General features: G+C 35.3%; 2 protein-coding genes across 5 annotated transcripts in view; one reads left to right on the top strand and one right to left on the bottom strand.

The window, feature by feature from the left end:
• LOC306880334 (beta-soluble NSF attachment protein) overlaps positions 1 to 15,948 on the top strand; it is a 32,068-nt gene extending 16,120 nt beyond the window's left edge. For 2 of the 3 annotated variants that reach the window (XM_079433812.1, XM_079433813.1), the window contains one exon: positions 2,045 to 2,900. In XM_079433812.1, coding sequence (XP_079289938.1) covers positions 2,045 to 2,146 — 102 coding nt within the window. In that variant the 3' untranslated portion in view covers positions 2,147 to 2,900. Of the gene's footprint in view, positions 1 to 2,044; positions 2,901 to 14,930 lie in introns of those variants that run through there. The other variant, XR_013785070.1, reaches the window with a different exon arrangement.
• On the bottom strand, positions 3,659 to 9,748 carry LOC306880314 (uncharacterized protein). 2 transcript variants are annotated; one of them, XM_079433772.1, is made up of 6 exons: positions 9,682 to 9,748; positions 7,851 to 9,118; positions 6,104 to 6,198; positions 5,860 to 6,027; positions 5,445 to 5,602; positions 3,659 to 4,721 (listed from the first exon to the last, which is right to left on the bottom strand). In XM_079433772.1, the coding sequence occupies exons 2-6, from the start codon at positions 9,095 to 9,097 to the stop codon at positions 4,053 to 4,055; spliced, it is 2,337 nt and encodes a 778-aa protein (XP_079289898.1). In that variant the 5' UTR covers positions 9,098 to 9,118; positions 9,682 to 9,748; the 3' UTR covers positions 3,659 to 4,052. The 2 variants fall into 2 exon arrangements, with proteins under 2 accessions (XP_079289898.1, XP_079289899.1); XM_079433773.1 differs by having other exon boundaries at positions 7,851 to 9,115.
• Positions 15,949 to 23,535: the final 7,587 nt, after the last annotated feature.

Below are 23,535 nucleotides of genomic sequence, written 5' to 3'. Positions count from 1 at the left end.
ATAACGATCATTTTAATCCACGCTACATGAACCTTTTCATATAAACTGGAATAAATACAAAACTAGAGCCAGACTGAAATGAGACATTAGTAATAAATAGTATAATGAATAAATGAAATAATCTTAACTAAAGGACATTTAAAGCACGTATTTCTGTACATTTCGAAATGAGGTGCATTAAAAGTCAATAAATCCTTGCTTAATATGAATATTTTAATTAAAAACGTATCCCGCGTATTTAATCTTTTAAATAATAGCAGAGTGAGCGAGTTTTTGGATATGGTAAGATTAAACTTATTTTAGTGAACAAAGTACCACATTTCAGCTCTCATTTTGTTAGGGTGGTTACACAAAATGTTATTTTATCGTTGGTTCTAAGAAATCCTCAATCTATATGCTTTCTAACAGCTTCATGTGGCCGTAAAAAATTAATTTTAACGTGGCTTTAAACACTATGCATTATTAAAGTTTCACTTTCACCAAGTAAAGCCGGCAAATGTGGTGTTTACATCTAATAATCGTAATATGAGTTTACCTTATGGTACGAACCCAGAGTCTCCGCATCAGTAAGCGATAAAACGAGCATCTTCCCACCGAAGACTTTTGTTGCATTTTGGGGCAAAGCAAAAACATGTTGTCGAACAACAATATAAAATGCGGGAAACTATTCATTGGTTATTCTAAGATTAATTGAATTACAAATTATACTACAACTGGAAAATACTGTAAATTGATTAACTGTTCGGCGTGATGACATTGAATGTCTCCAACAACGCCTGTAGTCCCATTTAGCAACTTGTTAGCAACTGTCTTTTAAGCGTAACCGCTTAAAAAAAATCACTAGTGTGGATTAACTGGTGTGGTTTATCTTGTAGAATAAAACGTGAAAGCTTGAGCTTGTGTGAACCACGGACCCTATTTAAGGGATTTAACCAAAATCCCATTAAAAAAAACCATCGACTCTGGGACGATGGAACCGGAAGTGCTAAAATGCTAACTCGCTTCTTGGTTTTTGCCTACAAAGTGACATCATAGTTCCACCACTCTATTGTTACTCCCTCTACCCACATGGCTTTACTTAAGGAAACCTAAAACACCTTAGCACCCCTAGTGGTAAGGAAGAAAACTGCCCACAAAATTATTATTAACTGGCTCATGTCTGTTGCACCTCAAATATGACTCGTGAGACCCACTTTACTGCAGAGTTTAGTTCCAACTTTTATCAGACTCGCCCAACTGTGATTTTGTAATGATCCTAAAGACATTGATTAGCATGCTCGGGTGTGTTTGATTAAGGTTAGAACTCAACTCTGCAGGAAAGTGTATCTCTTGAGAGAGATTTGTGGATCCTTGGCCTATTTGAAACAACAGGTTCTGAAAAGGTGTCTTTTGGTTTGAGCCATTCCAGTTCAATTGAGTGGCTAAAGAATGGCCAGTCAATGTTGTTTGTATTCTCCTAGTTGCATTACAGGGCTGCTTACACAAAACTCTGCATGGGCCCAAAGGTACAAAAGTTGCTCTGGGCCCGAACAGGCTGGCCCACACTGGGCCATCATTGGATTAATGTGGGCAGTCCCATAGTGAGCCCACGGTGAGCCCAAAGCTATGGGCAAGCACTGGGCCTGTTTAGGTTTGGTGTGGGCTGGCCCTAGTCCACTGTGCCCGCAAAAAGCCAGCATGGGCCCCGCAGGTGCATGTTTGCAGGGATAGTATTGTAGAATTACAATAGAATAGAAAACAAATTCAATTTACAGTACCTTCATAAATTGATAAAAACATAAAAGAGCAAAAACACACCCGATGCGCAGTTCTTTATTCATAATTTTTGTAAAAGTAGATGAGAATTTTTTCTAGATTTTTTTGCTGAAAAGGTTTATTGCCATCTTTCTCTGACAAGTAACTTGAACGCATCTGATGTCGTATTCATAAATACAAACTTCCCAAGAGGACTTGAACACACTATATCTACTTGGCCGGTTTCTTAATTTTGCAGTTCTTTTTGGTGACGCTAACAGCGCAGAAATCTCGTATTGTGTTCATTCAGGTGAAGGAGTTCGACTCCATCTCACGCTTGGACCAGTGGCTCACCACCATGCTTCTGCGGATCAAGAAGACCATTCAGGGGGACGAGGGGGACCTAAAATGATCTGGACAGTGGGGCGATCACCCACTGCATGGCACCCTCCTTCCTCCTCCCTTCCATTTCACATCAGTTTTGTGCAATGGCCAAGTCCGGGTTTCCCAAAACAGTATGTCAAAATGTATTGCTGCAACATTTCTAGAGAATATACTTATAAGCCTGTACTGTTACATTGATATCCAGTTATCTAATATAGCACATATCAAAAATTTAGCACTCCAGTTCAAAGATCTGCTCCGGTTTCCCTGTTACGCATTACGAGGGTATTTCTGGAAACACGGAGTGAACCGATTCAGGAGAGGGAAATTCAAGGATACAATGGGGATTTGAGATGGGCCTCGAGTTCTTTTGCAACGGTCACTGAATTGCGACGTGCTAGAACTGCATGAATTGTACAGATATAATTATTCAGGGTCGTGTATTATTATTATTATTATTATTATTATTTAGATGGTTTTTATTTGTGGCGTTTTTGTAGTCTGCTCACTCTAGTTGGCATGCAGGCCTCAAAATGCAGCTATTTAATAACATCAGACATTCATGCAGGACCGAGAAAATGTCAGTTTCCCACAGTCCACCATTTTGAATTGGTATTTAAATAATAAAAAAAATTGTGTCATACCTGATGGAAGTACTTTTTTATCCACTCTCTGAAATTGAACTCTTAGGTTGTTTTCTTAAATGTATATTTATTTAATTAAATTATTACCTGAACTAATTATATTAGTCATATGATATAAGTCTAATAATATTATTAGTCAAAAAATATATATATATATATATTATTAGACTAATAATATTGTATTAGTTAAAAAAAATAATAATTTAACATTATATTTTTACACTGTCTATCATCTCCATCAGCACTGAAATTGATGTGTTTGTAAAATCCTTGTATAACCTTTATTAACATGCTCTGTGTGTGTGTGTGTGTGTGTGTCGTGTTGTGAATGCATAGCTCATGCACACTCTTCACTCCTGTGGTCTTTAGCAGCGCATGTCATCGGTGTTCTACGTGTTGTGATGTCTGTATTTGACCATATTCTAGAGTTTTTAAGAAGCCATTAAGACCTACAGTACCAAACAATGTACTTTCCCACAGAACAACCGATGTCTTTGCTGAATGTCTGTGAGAATGTACAGAAATAAAAACCAATACTGAAATGGCTACACGATTCAAGCAAGTGAAAGTCTGTTATATTGCCTTGTGGTGTTCGCTAAGCATTACATTTTGGTGAGCAACTCCAGCAATGTTTGTGCTGCAAAATTGACGATAATGCAAAGGTTAAGAAAAAGTAAACATAAGAAGTGTATGTAAATCGTATTTAAAAAATAAAATATCAAACGAAAATATATATATATATATATATATATATATATAAAAAATAAATTGTATGTAATTATATTTATCTTATTATATAAAAGTATAAAATATTAAAATCAAAATCACTCATTCTCTATCTCAATCCAAAACAAAATCAAAAATGTAAAAAAAATAAGACATTAGAAAATGAAGCTGAATTCAATAGACACTTTATTGAGAGATTTTAAGGAGCGCTGTCATGACTGCAAATCATTATACACATAATAGGGTATTAAAAATGTTAATAATATGCAGTTCACTTTGATGTAGTGTTGAGCATAATAAATATCAGCAAAAAGCACATTTTTGTTTTTACAAGAATCACTAAAAAACAATTTAATGACAAGACGTTCCCTAGAAATGGAAGGGGAAATCATCTATGTTGTCAAAAACAAACCTGAGAATTGAACAAGGTGATTTCAAGAATTGTATTAGTTACATACATCATTGAAGGTTTTAGAAGGCAAAAGTGTTTTTACAGCTGATAATTTAAAGCAAAGCTTGATTGTGACATGATTAATGAGTATTTGCAACTGAAGCAGGTTGAATCTACTCTCCTACTGAGATTTCCATGTTGTTTGAAGCCTCTGCAGTCTGTATGCTTTCGCTGACTTCCTGTTGGGTGTCTGGACAGTCCGTCTCTCCCACCATAACAGCCTGGACCGACACACACTCAGCTGAAGCCAGACTGTTCTCTGTTACTTCGGCTTCTGATGTCTCCGCAGTCGTTGCCGGAGCCAGTATGGCATCTGAAACGTGATCGGCCACGGTGATGGGCACAGAACCGGATAACGATGGAGAAACTCCGATGGAATGCGTGACCGATATGGGGATGGAAAAGGGAACGGTCACAGGCATCTCGACCGCAGAAGCATCCAGAGAGATCACTCTGGTGCCGTCTGTGGTGACTAAGGGCTGCAGTTGCGTGCCTGCGGGAACTTCGGTCTGGATGACCGTGAGGCCGCCCAGGGCCGTGTGGCTGACCAGAGCGATGGTTCCAGGTCCGGCCCAGTCTCCGGAAATGGTCACGGGCTCTCCGGACACAGCCAAGACTTCTTGGGTCTTCTGTGGGTTGCTCTCAAGAGCCTGCGCTTCAGAAACAGCAGCGGACGCCTTGTCCTTCTTCTGAGAAGAGCCTTTCGGTTTCTTGGCTCTGTCTTCAACGTTTCCCTCCAGAACAACCAGGTAGTTCTTCCATGGAGTTTGTTTGTCATGGGTCTGCATAGAGAAAAATCTGGTTATACCGAGTCCCAAAGCAAACTACTAAATCCCTACTTGCTTGTTGTCAGCCCAGGCTTATTGTGTGAGTTTGAACTATAACTAACCAAAAAACTGCATTCTGAAACTGCTAACAGGATGTTTACCTTTGATTTAATGTGTTCTAAAATGTAATATTGTGACATTATATTATAATTAAAAATAATTATTTTCTATTTGAATATATAGTTTATTCCTATTTATTCCTGTGATCAAAGCTGAATTTTCAGCCTCATTACTCCAGTCTTCAGTGTCACATGATCCTTCAGAAATCATTCTAATATGCTGATTTGCTGCTCAAGAAACATTTATTATAGGAAGTTCAAAAGAACAGCATTTATTTGAAATAGTAATCTTTTGTAACATTATAAATGTCTTTACTGTCACTTTTATTCAGCGAGGGTGCATTAAATTGAATAAAAGTATTAATTTCTTTAAAAAAAATCTTACCTAAACGTTTAAATAGTAGTGTACATGTAGGAAATTCAGTAAGAGGTTTAGTTGGGATTTATTATATGCATACTGGTGGCTATAAAAATATTTACAGCCCTTTCTGGACTTTTTGCACCATTTATAGATCAATACATCATTTAATGTAATGCAATGAACTTAAAGCCTATGGGCGTGAATATTTTTTTATAGCCTCTATAAACCCACTTCTAAAACCGTGCTGTGGATCTTTACCAGGGTGTGTCGGCGTACGGTGGATTTGTCAGTGAACGTTCTTCCACACATGCTGCACATGTACGGCTTCTCTCCCGTGTGGATTCTCTGATGTCTCTGCAGGGCGTTGAGTTGAGTGAACTGCTTATCACAGTCCTTGCAATGATACGGCCTTTCACCTGTGAAGAAGGCAGTGGTGTCAGCTAAGTTAAAATATACACAAACCTGTGAAATGTCAGTTGTGCATTGCTTAATAATTGCCAATCTAGAACTATATTTCTAATGCAATTATTTATAGCACATTGGTGTCTTTCATAAAATTGCAGTTGAAATTGTTTTATATTATCAATATGCTTTAGTACATGTGACTTCAAAGACCATTTTTGCACTTTCTGAGTGAAATGCATATCAATATTGAATCATTTGTGAAGGATACCTGTGTGTATTTTCATATGCTGATGGAGGGAGTTCCTCTGAGCAAACGCTCTTCCGCAGGTTTCACATTTGTAGGGTCTGAATCCTGAATGGATTCTGTTGTGATGTTTCAGGTATTCTTTGGATGCAAAGCTCTTCCCACAGTTCTCACACATGAACGGCTTTTCGCCTAGACAGAGAAAGGAAATCGTCAACTTTTGCCATCATATTATTTCTCTTTATGTAAAAGGAATCAGTTGGCTCACCTGTGTGGCATCTTTTGTGGTAAGACAGCATGTGGTTCTGGGTAAATCTGGCATCACAGAGGTCACAGGCAAAAGGTTTCTCTCCGGTGTGGATCCTGGATTAAAAATACAAGATGGAATATGTAAATAGTAAATGATGTTCAATTGGGATGCATAACATATCTGTGACCATTTTGGTATCTGCAATATATAGCACTTTTTAAACTATAAAATAAATATGAATGCACCAATTTTAGTATATAACAATCCTGGATTACTTTTCTGAACTCTTATATTATTTACATTTATGCATTTAGCAGACACTTATGCATAAATGAATAATAATATAATGGCCAATTTTATATAATGATTGGTTACTATATATATATATATATATATATATTAGTGCTGTCAAACAATTAATCGCACCCAAAATACGTTTTTGTTTACATAATATATGCGTGTATACTGTGTATATTTGTGTATATACAAATACACACACATGCATGAATATATAGAAAAATGTTATGTTTATATATATATATATTAAATATATTTATATATAATAATATAAATGTATATACACATGTAAATATTTTCAAAATATATACTGTATGTATGTGTATTTATATATACATAATAAATATACGCAGACTAACGCAGTACACATACATATATGTGACCCTGGAGCACAAAAGCAGTCTTAAGTCCCTGGGGTATATGTATATATAGCAGTAGCCAAAAATACATTGTATGGGTCAAAATTATAGATTTTTATTTTATGGCAAAAATCATTAGGATATTAAGTAAAGATCATGTTCCATGAGGATATTTTGTAAATTTCCTACCGTAAATATATCAAAACCTAATTTTTGATTAGTAATATGCATTGCTAATAACTTCATTTGGGCAACTTTAAAGGTGATTTTCTCAATATTTAGATTTTTTTGCACCCTCAGATTCCAGATTTTCAAATAGTTGTATCTCGGCCAAATATTGTCAGATCCTAACAAACCATACATCAATAGAAAGCTTATTTATCTCAATTTAGAAAAATTGCATGGTCCAGGGTCATATATTATGTAAACAAAAACTTTTATTTTGGATGCAATTAATCGGGATTAATCATTTCACAGCACTAATTTATATATATATATATATATATATATATATATATATATATATATATATAAGATGCTTTCATTCATAAATATCAATAATATGACTTAATGTGACCATACCATAAAAACAACTAGATTTAAAATTTTGTAATTGCCCACATTTCTGATATAATATAATATACAACATAATATACATTTACGCATTTAGTAGACACTTTTATTCATAAATGTAAATATAACATAATTAAATTCTATTCTATTATTTACATGTAAATGTACATTTGCATTTAGCTTTACATAATAAATAAAATAACATAATATGATGGCCAATGTTATAATATGGTCGGTTATTGACTATAACATAAAAACGACTGAATTATTTAACATTTTATGAGAAAAATACAATATATACATTTATGCATTTAGCAGATACATATATTTATAAATGTAAACAATAAATTTGCAAATATTATATTATGATCGGTTATTAACCATTAAATAAAAACAACTTTTTTTATGCTTGTGCAAAACACGCTGTAGCTGTAACCATTTAAACTAGAGTTTATGTATTTGGTACCCTAATATTTTGGGTTTGTTCATATTAATTGTATGGCCTAAACTAGTGCATCCCTGATGTTGCCCACTACCTTTGATGTGTCTTGAGCGCTGAACTCTGGGAGAATCTGGATCCGCACTCATCACATTTGAAGGGTTTGTGACCCGAGTGTGTCCTCTCATGCAGCGTCAGGGCGGTTTTGGAGCTCAGAGATTTGCCGCAGATGTGGCAGTAGTGTCTGTCCGTGCCGCCCTCGTGCACCTGCCGCCTGTGCCGGGTCACATCCTTCTTGCGCTTGAAGGTTTTGTTGCAGATCTCGCAGGGAAAGAGCCTCTCGTCGTTGTGCACGTGCCGCTGGTGGATTTTCAGGTTGCAGCGGTTGGCGAACGTCTGCTGGCAGATGTCACACCGAAACGTGGTGTCCATCTGGACCCCGTGGTTGACCTTCAAGTGCTTCAGGTAGCTCTTCTCGTAATAGAAGGAACGGCTGCATTTCTCACATCTGTACTTTGCTGTTCCTTTTTTCAGTTCCTTCTCGGCTTCTTTGGCCTCGTCCATTTCCTCATTAGGCTGGAAGTCTGATTCTTGAGGGTCTTCCTCAGGCACATCAGGAGATGATTCGGACCCAGTGTCATCGCAAGCGTCTTTTTCACCCAGTGCGTCCTGCGATGATTCTGCCTCGGGATCTTGTGGCGTTTTCTCCTCTTCTCCCGTGTCGGATTCATCAAGGGTTTCTGCTTGCATCTTTGGCTTTTTCCGAGCAAAGTCCACAGACACTCTCCGACTCGCTAACCTGCTGCTTCTCCGGTCTTGTTCTGTCTCCTTCATGATTTCAGGCACTTTTAAAGACTTTTTCCTCTTCATTGCTTTTTTCATAGATTCTTGTTTCTTCTTGACTTCAGTATTTGGAGCATTTGAATCCACTCCATCTTTCTGCAGAGATTCATCTGAAACGCTGCTGGGAATTTCTACCTCGCAAGCATCCACTAAGTCCTGGCACTTCAGGAGTTTAGCCATTTGCAGTACGGTGCTGATGTAACTCTTCTCCACCTCGATTTTTCCAAAATACGCATACTCTAAGAATTTCTCAAATGAATGTGGTAAGATGTCACACAAGAATATCTTTTTCACTTGGTCATTACCTAACAGATGGGACTCGAAGTAACCGCTGGATGCGGCGAGAACCACCTGATGGGCTTCAAACTGCTCCAGCTCTCCTTGAAAATCCACCTGCACCGTGATGTCACACAGGTTTCCCATGGTCCTCAGCTTCCACATGGCATTGAGCAGATTTTTATGGTGAGAGCTGGATTGTAGTTGAACCAATCCATTACTCATTTTCTCTTGTTTCTGCTGCTGCTGGAAGGATGTAAATATAGCAAGTCATTTATTAGACACACACACACACACATAAATAAATAAATATACACTAATAAATGCATTTGCTGTGACCAATTCCTATTGAAGTTGTACGAACTGGCTGTTAATATAATGATAAATAAAAACGCAGACTTTTAAACACCTTAGAAAGCACTTTGAGTTTGTTTTATAATTAATAAGTTATTCTAACCACTGAATTTCTGTACAAAAGGCTTTTTATCTACGTAAATATTGAGCCATTTATTGTACATGCTAAACTTTAGCTTTGTATGTAACGGCCCAAAATAATCCCATTCAAACACCTTTTATTTGCCTAAGTTAATTCTTTATACGACTTAATTTAACTGCTTCGTTGCAGAAACCGACAAGAGAAAATAAAAGGAGACGCTAAAGCAGTTAGCATCATTAGCTGTGTGTTCAGATGAGCGATATCTGTACTAATGGAACTTAAGAGCGAACCACATGTCAATAAATCATATGTTTAATATCCATCTGTGGCATGCAGTGAAAGGAGGGTTTGCAGCAGGCTGGAGATTTCTTACCGTAAGGCCAGTAAAACGGCAGCCCTGTACAAATCAAACCCACAGGCACAACAACAGTATTTCCGGTAGAACGCGCAGCCAGCGCACATTACAGCCGAGGGCATCATGGGAAATTGAGTTTTCTTTTATAGATTATCTTGATTCCCGATAGGTTTAATGGTGTACTTTTAAATTACTTATTCTATCTGATCATAATAATAATACACTTAATTATTTGTTGTGCAAATATGTAAAGTATAAAGTTCTCTTTGAAGTTTTATTTGTTTGTATTTTGTATGGTTAGGAGAGATTGGGTAACACACACTCGTGTGTGTGTGTGTGTGTGTGTGTGTGTGTGTGTGTGTGTGTGTGTGTGTGTGTGTGTGTACCTACTTAACCATATTTTGGGGACAAATTTGTACCCAAGAGTGAGGTAAACCTGACAAAAACCTCCCTTTGGGGACATCCTCATTTGTAAAACGGGTTTAAAAAGAAACTAAACAAAGTTTTTTTGAAATTGTAAAAATGCAGTAAGTCTCCTGTGAGGGCTAAGTTTAGGTGTAGGGCGATAGCACATACAGTTTGTACAGTATAAACACCATTACGCCTATGGAATGTCCCCATTTAGATAGCTAAGTAAACGTGTGTGTGTGTGTGTGTGTAGGCCTATATCAGATGCCTATTTTTTTTTGTCAGGGGTGGAAAAATATTGCTCACGCTGTAAACAGCCACCCACTTTATAAGATATTGCTCTTAAAATACTAAAGGGCAACTGAGTTCATGGGTAACCCACCCTTACTATTTTTATCTGTGCATGTACAGTATACATAGAGGTTTGCAGATGTACAGTCTGCATGCATTTTGGAGGAACAAAAAAAAATAGTCAGCAGTTCTTCTGTTTCTCAAACCGTACCAGTGCAGGTGTGTAGAGATTTGTGCAGCCTTCCAATACAATCAGCAGCCTCCAGATTCATGTTCACAGATGGACAGAGATAAATATAGATGAAGCCCAACAAGCTTAGTTTTAGGTTTTATCACCGAGCTGCTGGCAGTAAAGCTCTGCCGTAAATGAATGGGCTCAGAACTGAATCACACAAAATTGCATCACACATGTTTTAAACACATCTTCTGATGTTATGTAAAGCCTCTAGCTATTTAATATTAAAAATACATATTCTAAAGATAAAAAAATAGCATACTGTTATTCATAATATGTCTGCAATATGCAAACAATGCGCAATGTGTGTGTTTTCTGTAATAAGCAATCTCTCAGTGAAAGGTGTACAATTTTGGAATTCATTGCCTGACTATTTAAAATCAAATTTCAAATTAGAATCATTTTTTAAAAAGCGACAAAGTCTTGGTTGATACATCAACACACTTGTAGTAATGTTTAGTATACTTATATTATAAATTTGTGTACTACTACTTATTTTTTGTCATTTATAAAAGCCCTCCAAGGGACTAGTGTTGTAAATTAGCTTCGGCTACAAGCACTATGGTACATGCATAATGACTGTTATTTCAGTTTCATCTATGTTTATTGTATCTGTCCCTAACAAATAAAACATAAAAAAAAGCTAAATGATATACCAAAATTATTCTAAAAAGTTCAACATAAAACAGAGTTCACTTTATCGAACAATGTACCCCATAATGTAAAGTGCTTGAATTGACCTTCTATTTCCTGTTTGATGAATGCAACTAAATGCATATTATCCCACACTTTTACATTACTTTCCCGATTACAAATTTATATATATATATATATATAATTGGGTTAGAATTTCTGATATAACTGGATTTTTAAATGAAAAATCCGTTTTATATACAGTCATGGCCAAAAATATAGGCACCCTTGGTAAATATGATCAAAGGCGGCTGTGAAAATGAATCGCCATTGTTAATCCTTTTGATCTTTTATTAAAAAAGAGGACTGGAATGGCCAGCAGAAGCTTGGTTTTGTGCTCAGTGACCCATTTTTGTGTTGTTTTTGAGGTTTGTGTTTGGATTATTGTACGGTTGGAAGATCCAAACATGGCCCATTATACGATTTCTAACAGAGTCAGTCACTTATTGATTTTTTTAAATATAGGGCCACAACATCAACAATACAGCAGTATATTTCATTGTACTCATGGGGTACTTTTTTATCCCTGTGTTCACCAAACCCATCTTGAGTGTTTGCTGCTAAAAAGCTAATTTTTTAGTTTCATCTGACCATAGCAGCCAGTCCCATTGAAGTTCCAGTCATGTCTGATAACTGTATATGCTGGAGATTGTTTTTGGATGAGCTAGGAGAATTTTTCTTGAAACCCTCCCAAACAACATGTGGTGATGTAGGTGCTGTTTGACAATTATTTGTAAGGTTTTCTGACCCCGAGACGCAACTATATTCTGCAATTCTCCAGCTGTGGTCCTTGGAGAGTCTTTAGCCACTCAAACTCTCCTCCTCACCGTGCATTAGGACGATATAGACACATGTCCTCTTCCAGGCAGTTTTGTATCATTTTATGTTGATTGGAAATTCTTAATTATTGCCCTGATGGTGGAAATGGGGATTTTCACTGCTCTAGCTATTTTCTTAAAGCCACTTCACTAATTTGTGAAGCTCAATTATCTTTTGCTGCACATCAGAAATATATTCTTTGGTTTTTCTCATTTTTATGGATGATTAAGGGAATTTGGGCTTTGTTTTCCCTCCTATTTATATTTCTGTGAAACAGGAAGCCATGGCTGGATTATTTCATGTTTATAATCCCCCTGGAGTGCTCAAAAGTGTAAATATGAATGGGAATATACTTCAGAAATATTTTACTCATAAGAATTTCTAGGGGTGCCAATAACTGTGTCCAACGTGTATTTGAGAAAAACATTTATTTCATAATAATATTTCCCCCCATTTTAAATTCTTATTATTCAATGAAAGGTTAGATTTTTTTTTCATAAAAGATCAAAAGGATTAACAATGCAGATTAATTTTCACAGCCTTTTTTGATCATATTTACCAAGGGTGCTGATATTTTTTGCCATGACTGTGTATATATATATATATATATATATATATATATATACGCTATATGTGTGTGTATGTGTGCATTTGAGAATAACGCTATGCTAGGAATAACATATACTATCACTCCTAATACTATGCAGTATAAGCTATGTGCCGCCTGTGAATATATAATTTTATATATTATAATTTGACAACATTTTATATATTTAAAAGTCCTCATGTGTGTAGTGTGCGTGTATTAAAATATATTTATTAGTATTTGTTACAACATCCTCATATATGTTTTCACGACCAATAGCTACAGCAGGTTCGAGTCATAGTAGTTCAAATGCACTAGATGGCGCTGTTGCTCAGATTAACTGAGAGCAGAGGCACTAGAAAACTGGACCGGAGTATGGTATGCATGTCCGGCCTTTGCACAGTTACATTTGATCCTGTGCATTAATTTGATCTGGACAAAACCCAGCCGCTAGACACTGAAAACTAAACACAGACTTGGAAATACAAGACAGTAATGCGGAATCCCTCTTCGGTAATTGCAAAAGACAAACATGCAGGCCATGTCAAGTTTAACCTGACTGAAAGTGACACAGGCATTTCTGGAGCCTCCACTGCCAAGATGTTTCCCCTCAACGCCGCTCGCGTTTCACGCATACCGTGAGGGTTCATAAAAACGCTTCGTTTTTGTTACTAATGATGTGTTGAGAGAAAACTGTACTCTTTAATTATTCATGCGAGTCATGTTCTTTCATGCTAATCAGATGCAAGTTTAGACGTTTTCTCCGCCGCCGCGTGCGTTAGTTCTCCAGGATTCACCAGGGTTTGCGTGGCTCTTTATTGACAGGAAATCCATATGCCTCGCATTTCCCTTAAAGACTTCTGTAAGTGCGCGGCTCCTTCCGGTGACTCATACTGCACTTGTGTGGACCGGAGACTGTGGTTTTCCATTTACCTCTGGAGCTCCGCCACGGCGTCTGTGCTGCTGTAACCCGGCACGCTTTCAAAACCAGACAGCTACAGAAAGAGAAAGCCCTCCCTCTCCCCCTGCTCAAAACAATGGAGCCACATCTGCCCCAGTGCATTATGGTACTGTTGGTCTGGAAGTCTTGTTGAGTGTCAGAGAAGGAATACTATCACGCTTAACTCTATACTAATATTCCCAGAATGCCAGAAGTGGAGCAGTGACAGAGATTTTAAGGGGTAAACTTGCATGACAAACATCATAATGGCAATGAGTGGTTTGTCTTTCTTTCTGAGGTGATGTTTTAGCTGTTAATGTACAGAGGCTGTAAGGGAAACCAGGGCTAGATTAGATTTGAGTAATAATGGAGTTTTTACCATCATCACACATTAAAAATTCCAAAATGATAAACCTAAAGTTATTCAGACACCTTCAACATTTCTCACATCATCACAGTTTATTCGCTATAGTTTAAAAAATGGCAATAAAATATGACAAGAACTCTGTGTCAGAACAAATTCATTGTCATAATATCAGATAACTTTGATAGAAAGGTATGTAAAGCATTAGGCTGAATAGCTGTCAGCTGTATATAATACAAATTTAGGTCAACCAATTACCAAGCAATGCTTAATTTTGTTCAGTCTGTGGTGCAATTAAAGAAAAAACATTTAAGCAAAACATGGTCAGGTCAAAGTGTCTGAATAATGTTTGGTCCCAAATATTTATCAATTTAACTGGTATGAAGTTAATGTTTGGGTATAATGTCACAGTTTACTTTATTTTACTATCCTCACTTATATTAAATGAACTATAGTGTCCTGCACCCACTAGTTCAAAATATATTTTAAAAAAATTATCTGGTGAATGTATGCAATTTTATTTTACTATTTTTTAACTATATATTTTCTTATTATATTCATAGTGTGTGTGTGTAGAGATAAAATAAATGGTATGTTTATTTTGTATTTTCCTTCCCTTATACATTTATTTAATATTATTTTCAGTGTGTTTGCACAGAATGCATGTTATTTAACAAATAATAATTTATAAAAATGTACCAATAATGGTAGAATGGTATTTAAAATTATATTTTACACTTTTTTTTTTTTTTTCTTTTTTTTTTAGGAGAATTGTAATATTTTGAAATTACATATAAACGCCAAAAAAAGGTTTGGTATTAATGGTATGATATTTGTTCTTTTTTTTTCATTTTTAGTATTTACGTACTTTTATATAATGTTTAATAGGTTTTTTTTTTTTTTTTGTCAATTTCAATGTTTGTCTTTGCAGGAATTGGCATTCAGAAGCAAACCTACACTGAGATATGTTCACTGGAGTAACAAGTGACAACTATCCCAAGTAAGTAGCAAATATATTACCATTATGGGTTTTGAGAATTTGTTCTTATTCTATTGATATACAAGGTAAGCTGAAAATATTACAGATGCTATAATAAAATGCAAATATGGTGACAGATATTTTCAAATTTCGTAGTGGACAGAAAGACACCAAACTAACCCAAGCTCTTAAAAATATCTTCTGTATTTATATTGGAGGTTTTAGCAGATGCCACCAAAGGGACCAAAACAACCACTTAGTGTTTATATGCTCTGGTTATGAGCTGTAGTCGTAGTTTTGCTCCTGTATTGCTGGAATGGGGGATTGTTGTCCTTGACTGACCCAGCTCTGCTCTCAATTCTACCCGTTTGCTGGAAAGCATCAGCATGTTGGACCACAGTGAGCTTTCAATACAAAATAACCACGTAAATCTCTGCCCGGTTTCAGATTTAACCACATTTTTAATAGTATTCCAGTCAAACTTCCAGGCCAATGTTCCTCTGTGGTTGGTATTTCTTCCATCTCGATTCAAAATAAATGTTATCACGGACAATACTGTGCTTGAAGCTCAACAAGATGACCAGCCATTTTTCAGAAGAAGCAACGGGAGCATGTGATGATGATGATGATGATGATGATGATGAGAGGACGGTCTAAACTTATTACCTTCCTGAGCATGTTTCTGTCCATTTGAAATGACTGTCATGAAACTTTTAATGTCAATATACTTAATAATAACTGTATTGCATCAATGCAGATTTTTGTTGTTACACGCATGAAAACTGCAGCTCAACATGTCAGGATTATTATTAACTAAAATTAAAACCATGAGAAACATTTTTGCTACTTGAAATAAAATGAATGTTGACTAAATACAAAATAAATTAAAAAAAATATAAAAAAAAAATTAATACAAAAACATTATAGCAAGACAACATTTCGAAAATTTGTTTAGTTTACTTTAAATACTAAAATAACAAAAACGCATACAAAAACCCCCCTAATTAACTAATAAAATAATAAAAATAAAAAAACAACAAAATGACTAAAACTTTAATATTAAAGCAAAAGCAGAAAATATGAAAAATAAAATCATTATTTATATATATGTATATGTTATATAATTAGATTTAATTTATTAAACACATACATATAAATATAATAAAATATATAAAAATATACTATTTAATATATAATGTATAATTATAACCATTTTTTGCAATTTGGAGTTGTATAAAGTTTCAACCCATTAAAAATATGTGACACTACATGTGATACTGCCAGCTACATTACATTTTAATTTGACTGACATTACATTAAAACCTAATTCAAAATATAAGCGATATTATAATAGTATATCATTAATACTAAAATAACACTGTCTGGAGTTCTTATATGATAATCAATATGTCATGGCTCCAATTCTTAGGCCTTTTTTTCTTGTTCCTTTTTAAGAGCCTTAAATTAAATTGAGCATCAAAAATATTCCGAACCAGCACTTTAGGTCACAGCGGTGTGTCTGACTATGAAATCATTTTAAATGGCATTATTTTTTAATGCAATGATTAAATTACATGCTCAAAAAGAACGCAGACGTCAGACACAAAGAACTGACCTCTGCAAGACAGCCTTGCTTTGTTCAAGTCAGATTTGGCTTTTGTGATACATAAATTGATTTCATTATTCCACCTAGCTCTCATTTTCTGAAAATGGATCCAAGGCCGTTTAATTTTCTAATCCGAGGAACAGAAATGTAGATCATCTCAGCTCTGTTTCACCTTGCATACTGTCCCGGCTCTTATTGAAAGAAGATATTTCCGATGAACGCATACCATTGAACACTTGTTTCATTGACAAAGATATCCAGCTTTGAGAGATAGTGGAGTGATTTACTGCCGTGAGCGCGGCTCATGACTCACTGTCTGTTTCCTGAGTTTCTCCTTCAACCGTCCTTGTGTTTTATCCAGGGTGTAACAGAATACGGCTCTTAACGCGCTCTCAACCTGACTCAAGGACAGCCGCAGGATAAGAATAGAGTGTTTGTGTGATGATTGGTCATCGATTTCACTCTATTATGGCCGAAATTAGAAAGACATGTTTGGCTGAGAGCGATTCTGGTTTCTGTAGTGTGTGTGTGTGTGTGTATACAGATGCATCTCAAAAAATTTGAATATCGTGAAAAACAGAATTTTTTTGTAACTTATTTCAAAAAGTGAAACTTTCATATATATATTTTACATTCATTACATGTAAGGTAAGCCATTTCAAAAGTTTTTTTGTTTTAATTTTGATGATTAGAGTTTACAGCTCATGAAAGTCAAAATCCAGTATCTCAGTATATTATTCCTGAAGATATCTGAGCGTGGTGACTCTTGATGCACTGACTCCAGCTTCAATCCACTCCTTGTGAAGCTCTCACAAGTGTTTGAATCAGCTTTGCTTGACAGTATTCTCAAGCTTGCAGTCATCCCTGTTGCTTGTGCACCTTTTCCTACCCAATTTCTTCCTTCCAGTCAACTTTGCATTCAATATGCTTTGATACAGCACTCCTTGAACAGCCACATCTTTCAGTAATGACCCTCTGTGACTTACCCTCTTTGTGGAGGGTGTCTTCTGGATCATTGCCAAGTCAGCAGTCTTCCCCATTGTTGTGGTTTCAAAGAACAAGAGATACCCTGAATTTATATTGTAGAGATGGTCGTTTAATGAAACTCAAATATAAATACTCTAATATACTGAGATACTGGATTTTGACTTTCATGAGCTGTAAGCTCTAATCATCAAAATTACAACAAAAAAACTTTGATGGCATCTCTGATGGTATGAGGGTGCATAAGTGCGTACGGTTTGGGCAGCTTGCATGTTTTGGAAGGCACTATGAATGCTGAAAGGTGTATATATAGGTTTTAGAGCAACATATGCTCCCCTCCAGACGATGTGTATTTCAGCAGGACTATGCAAAACCACATACTGCAGCTATTACAACAGCATGGCTTCATAGTAGAAGAGTCCGGGTGCTGAATTGGCCTGCAGTCCAGATTTTTCACCTATAGAGAACATTTGGCACATTATTAAACAAAAAATATGTCAAAGACGACCACGAACTCTTCAGAAACTGCAAACCTATAACAGGCAAGAATGGGACCAAATTCCAACGCCAAAACTCCAGAAACTCGTAAGCTCGATGCCCAGACGTCTTCAAACTCTTTTGAAAAGAAGAGATGCTACACCATGGTAAACATGCCCCCGTCTCAACTATTTTGAGACCTGTAGCAGGCATCAAATTTGAAATGAGCTCATTTTGTGCATAAAATTTTAAAATTTCTCAGTTTAAACATTTATGTTAACTATGTTGGCTCACAGGATTTGAAATTCTTTTAGTTTTCATTTTATTCAAATTTAAAAAATGTCCCAACATTTCCGGAATTCGGGTTGTAATATTTTGATTATGAATTTGTTACATTTTGAGATTGAAAATATGGGGATGGTATGAAGGTAAAATCTAAATTATTTGAAAAGAAGCAAAAATAACTGATGTTTAAATTGGTGGCAATATTTTTATTATGGATTTTCATATTTTAAGTTTGAAAGTCTGGTAATGGTATGGGGTAAAATGGAGTAAAAAATGGGGTAAAAAATATTTAAAAGACCGTTTTGTGATGAAGAAAAAAGTTTCAATACAGTTTAACCCCTGGCACAAAAAGTTCCTATGCTATAGTATTTTCTGTAGTATTTTCTTTACTTTAATACTTTCTATATTCTTGTATAGTTATATCATCAATATGGATGTGATTGTGGTGCGGTTTTGAAGCCACACAGTTCCTCTTATGTGATTAATCCTAAGGTAGTACACCAGTGAAAGTAGAGTTTGGATGACCACAGATATGAAAATAACCTTCACCATAACATTAGTCATACTGCAGTCGTGTATGGAACGAGTGTTATATCAATGAACCTGCGGCACTGGATATGATGTCATTATCCTGAAATAGATATTGCCATCTTGTTAGCTATACAAGTCTGATATTGTCTAATACTGTTTGATCGTCCTGAGGGCTCAGTTTTCCCTGTGTTGCGCTTGAATAACTCATCTTTCTGTTGCATTATCACTGATTGCTTGATCTTCAGCCAATCAGGAAGACTGATCGCAGTATCAATACTTCACAAAAGAGTGGTGAGTTAAAGTCAGTTAAAGTCCATGCCAGATGCAGTCAGTTGCAGTTGAAAGACACGTGATATGTTCAGAATAATACATTATTAAACTAATCTTACTGTTTTTGCAGTAAGTATATTGTGCACAGTATGTGAATTTGTGTGTGCTTAAAATAGGTGGATGACTACATTTGCTAAAATGTGTATTTACAAACATTTAAATTAATTGACTATATCTATACTGTATCCCACTGCATACACATTTAAGATGTGATAAAGGCTTTAAATTGCATTTTTAAAAAGTAGTATGCAGTATACATACAGTGCACAGAATGCAAATTGCTTTTCTATATGTAGTACAGAATCCCCAGATGGCCTACTAAAATTGCTGTAAAGTGCAGTATCTAAACTAGAACACACTGTAGCCCACAATGCAATGCATTTAACCTTAATGGCTATTTCTGATGTTCTGCTTTTACAAAAAATAAGCCTGTTGTGTTTAACATTTATTTTTATTCTTTACATTTCATTTGAATGCCAAGAGTCAAGACTTTTTTAGATAAAATATACATTCAGCTACATTTTTGAAAATAGTATGCAGTATATACAGCTGTGCACATAATGATAGTTTTCTATATGTAGCACAAAATCACAAGATTACATTTGCCAAAATGTGCAGTATATATACTACAATAGCACACTGTACAGCACACTGTATCCCACAATGCAATGTGCTCGACCTGACATTAATTTCTAGTGTGATAAACAGATTTTACAAAACATGTAAAAAATATAAAATACAGCTGTGGTTTGTGACATATTTTTTTTATTCATTATTTCATCAGACTGCATTGCATTGCTTTATCTCAAGATTTTTTTCCCCATCCAAAAATTCTTTCCAATTCTGAGTATATGTATATAAAAAAAAATCAAGATTTTATATATATATAATAAAATCTGACTCTTTTTTTTCTCAAAATTCTGGGCCATCCAGATATTTATTGTTTGAAAAGATGCCTATTTATGAGATAGCATAATTATGTCATAAAAAGTGAAAATTATATATAAAAAAAAAACATCGATTTTATGACACAGGCAAAATTATGAGATAAAAAGCCATAATTGTGACATGAAAAGTCTAAACATAATTATTCCATTAAAAAAATTAAATCATAACAAAATATTTTCAATGTATTTTTCTATTACAAGTAACGTGAGTTAAGTAATCAGATTACTTTTTTCAAGTAACTAGTAAAGTAACATGTTAATTTTACATTTACAAAGAAATATCTGAGTTAATTTTCCAAATAATTAACGCAAGTTACTTTATTTTACTATTGATTACTGACACATCTCCTGACTTTGTGTTGAGAGAAATTGGGAGCAAGGCACAGAGGCACTTCCTTCAGCCGGAGGCTTAGTAATTTAGCTTTTAGTGTGAAAGATGCCTTTACAGTTGCCAAAAATATAACTTTTGGGGTTTTTGTTCTCAAAACAAAAAAAGCAAGCCCAGCCTAGGTGACAAAAAATAATGCAAAAGTAACATTATGCATTTCTTTCCATATAGAGTAACTAAGTAATGGAGTAGCCCAGTATTGCAATGCATTACTTTTAAGTAACTTTCCCCAAAATTGGTTGAAATTCTAAAAACATTTAATTTCTGGTGTGATAAATAAACAGTTTTACAAAACATATTCAAAACAACTGGTTTGTGAAATGTTTGTTTTTTGTTCATTATTTCATCAGACTGCCAAGAGACTTTTTTTTTTTTGCATGTTTAAAATGTATGAAAAATGTAAGATATCTGTGTTCTCATATGTTTCAGTCATAATAACAGCACAGCACTCACTGAATAGGCATGCAATGGTGAGGTCATGTGCCGAACACCAGCCACGCTTGTTAATTGGTGTTTTCCAGTGCCAGGTGATTTTATCAGCCATGTGTTTGTGCATGTTCTCCGTTTTGTCTCTTTGTGTTTTAATTTGAGGAGACAAGCTCGTCAGCACATTCCTGACGAATGGAAAAGCCATTAAGTTCTGTCCTGTCCTCCTCTTTACCTCTCTCTTTCTCTCCCTGCATTCCTGCATTTATGTTCATTATGTTGCATCATCCCACGTCCTCTCAGCTCGGTCATTATGATTACATGTTGCCCTCCTCTGTGCTTGTTGGTGTACAGGACACCCTCTCTCTCTCTTCCTCTATATCTGTCTGAAAACACGCACACGTACACACTCTTTCATTTTGCTCGCTGCCGCAGGAATTTCATGCCTGGTTAGCAAAGGGAGGCGCTGGAGGCTGTCCAGATGCTTTCCCACAGTGGCTCCTAGACCCTGGCTATTTTGGAATAGCATACTAGCATACTACTTTCTGCAGAATATTGTATGTGCATATTGACATCAATGCACTTTTGCATTTTTCTACTATTTTTAAATAATAGTAGGCAGCATTCAATATGTGCAGTATTCATAAAGCAGTCTTCCTTCCTGTTTGTTTCTCACTGGTTTTGTTTGGAACAGTGTATTACTATTATATTGTACTTTTACTGTTTCTGAGGTTTATAATATGCATACAGCACACAGTGCAAAGAAAACGTCCATTTTCAGTGTTGCGAGTATGTAATTAAGTCACTTAACATTGAAAATAAATAGGAATGAATTTAGACCAAATTAATTAGTTTTGTGAAAACTCCCTGTTTGCCATTGGTCAGACATCAGATATCCCGCCCCCAAATTTTGACACAGTGAATTAAAAAGGCAAATTAACATGCATGTCATGTGGCTAATTTAATAAAGTAATGTGACAACAGTATAGCATACTAGTGTTTGATTTTTTTTTTTTTTTAAATATATATATTACTTTTTTGGCATAAAAAAAAGTCTACAATACAACATAAAACATAAATATAGCTAAATCTAAATAAGTTAAAATTGACAAAATGACAAAAATACAACAAAAATGATTAGATAAAGGAAATTATGACAAAGTATAAATTATGATATAAAACAGTTTTGACAAAAATGTTGTGATTATGACATAAAGACTTCAAATTATGACAGTCAAAACTGTGTAAACTGTAACATAAAAACAAAATATTGACAATAAAATAGCTGAAATTATAATAAACTCTACATTATAACAAACACTAAAAATGATGACAAAGTCTTAATTATGACAGAAATCATAACTATGATATTAACAATGTAGTGGTTATGACATACTCTCAAAATTATGACAAAGTCAAAGTTATGATGCAAAGTTTAAATTATGATGCAAATTATGAGATAAAAGATTATAATTATGGCACTTAAAATTAAAATTATGACACAAAAAGATGAAATAATGACAAAATTTGAAACTGACAAAAAAAATATGGCATTTAAAAATTTGAAATTATAATCTAAAAAACAACTTTGACGTTAGAAACATCAAACCTATGACAAAAGTAAAAATTAAGACACTCAAAGACATTACATTATATTGAAATATAATTTTTGTGTCAGAATTATGACTTGTTTCACAAAAAGTAGGCAGCAGTTAGTCTATAGTGCATAGTATGCAGAAAGCATGCATGCTAGTATCCATTAGGAGTACGGTCTCTCTCTCTTTCTCTCACACACTCCTCCCTCTCTATCCCTCCTCCTTCTACCCTCAAGCTCAAAAAATACCCGTGGGTTAAGGTCTGATCTCTCCGGATATGCCTTCATATAAAACACATGCCGGGCTCTGCGTTCTCCAGAGATTGCTCTCAACCACACAATTCAGCCAGACACTCGCTCTCTCTGAAGGGATCCAGGGCCTCAGTCAAACAGCTGCCTTGTGGGAGATGTTTGTGTTCCCATGAGAAGGGTTTACACATCTAAAATAAGGTGCTCTGGCATGGACAGGTTAGCCCTTTCCGTGGGGCATTGCATAGCATGGTCGGATTCTGCCTACTTGTGTAAGCAGCCGGGTGAAACGCTGCCTCTGTAGTCATGTGCTCATCCCGTCCTGTGTTTGAATAGAGCTTTCATGAAAATAAACCTGAAACAATCTTATAGATAGACTCGTCAGTGATATTTGTTGACACAATAACGTCCACAGAGAATCAACAACAAATACTTACATGACACAGGCAAAATACACTCTCAGAAAAAAGGTACAAAGTTGTCACTGGGACTGTACCCTTTGAAAAGGTACACCTCTGTACCTTTTACCCGTACAGGTTGCATATTAGTACCTTAAAGCTATATTAGTATTTTCAAATGACACATTAGTATCTAAATGGTACATATTATTACCTTTTGAAAGGGTTCTACCCTAGTGACAGCTTTTGTACCTTTTTTTTTCTCTAAGAGTCTAGTCTAAAAACATGTTTTAATAATAATAATCATACACGCATCAATAAAATACTAATATCATTAGCAAT

This window comes from Barbus barbus, assembly GCF_936440315.1.
Source record: "Barbus barbus genome assembly, chromosome: 14".
NCBI classification, from domain to species: domain Eukaryota; kingdom Metazoa; phylum Chordata; class Actinopteri; order Cypriniformes; family Cyprinidae; genus Barbus; species Barbus barbus.
Note: the sequence above shows the minus strand (reverse complement) of the source record. Positions and strands in the feature narration are given on the sequence as shown.

What these genes read in the sequence shown, in the direction of transcription:
- LOC306880314 (XM_079433772.1), bottom strand. Translation starts at nt 9,097, where the DNA reads ATGAGTAATGGATTGGTTCAACTACAATCCAGCTCTCACCATAAAAAT. An exon ending in CCACAAAAGATGCCACACAG is followed by an intron (nt 6,028 to 6,103) that starts GTGAGCCAACTG and finishes TTCTCTGTCTAG; the next exon opens with GCGAAAAGCCGTTCATGTGT. An exon ending in GCATATGAAAATACACACAG is followed by an intron (nt 5,603 to 5,859) that starts GTATCCTTCACA and finishes CCTTCTTCACAG; the next exon opens with GTGAAAGGCCGTATCATTGC.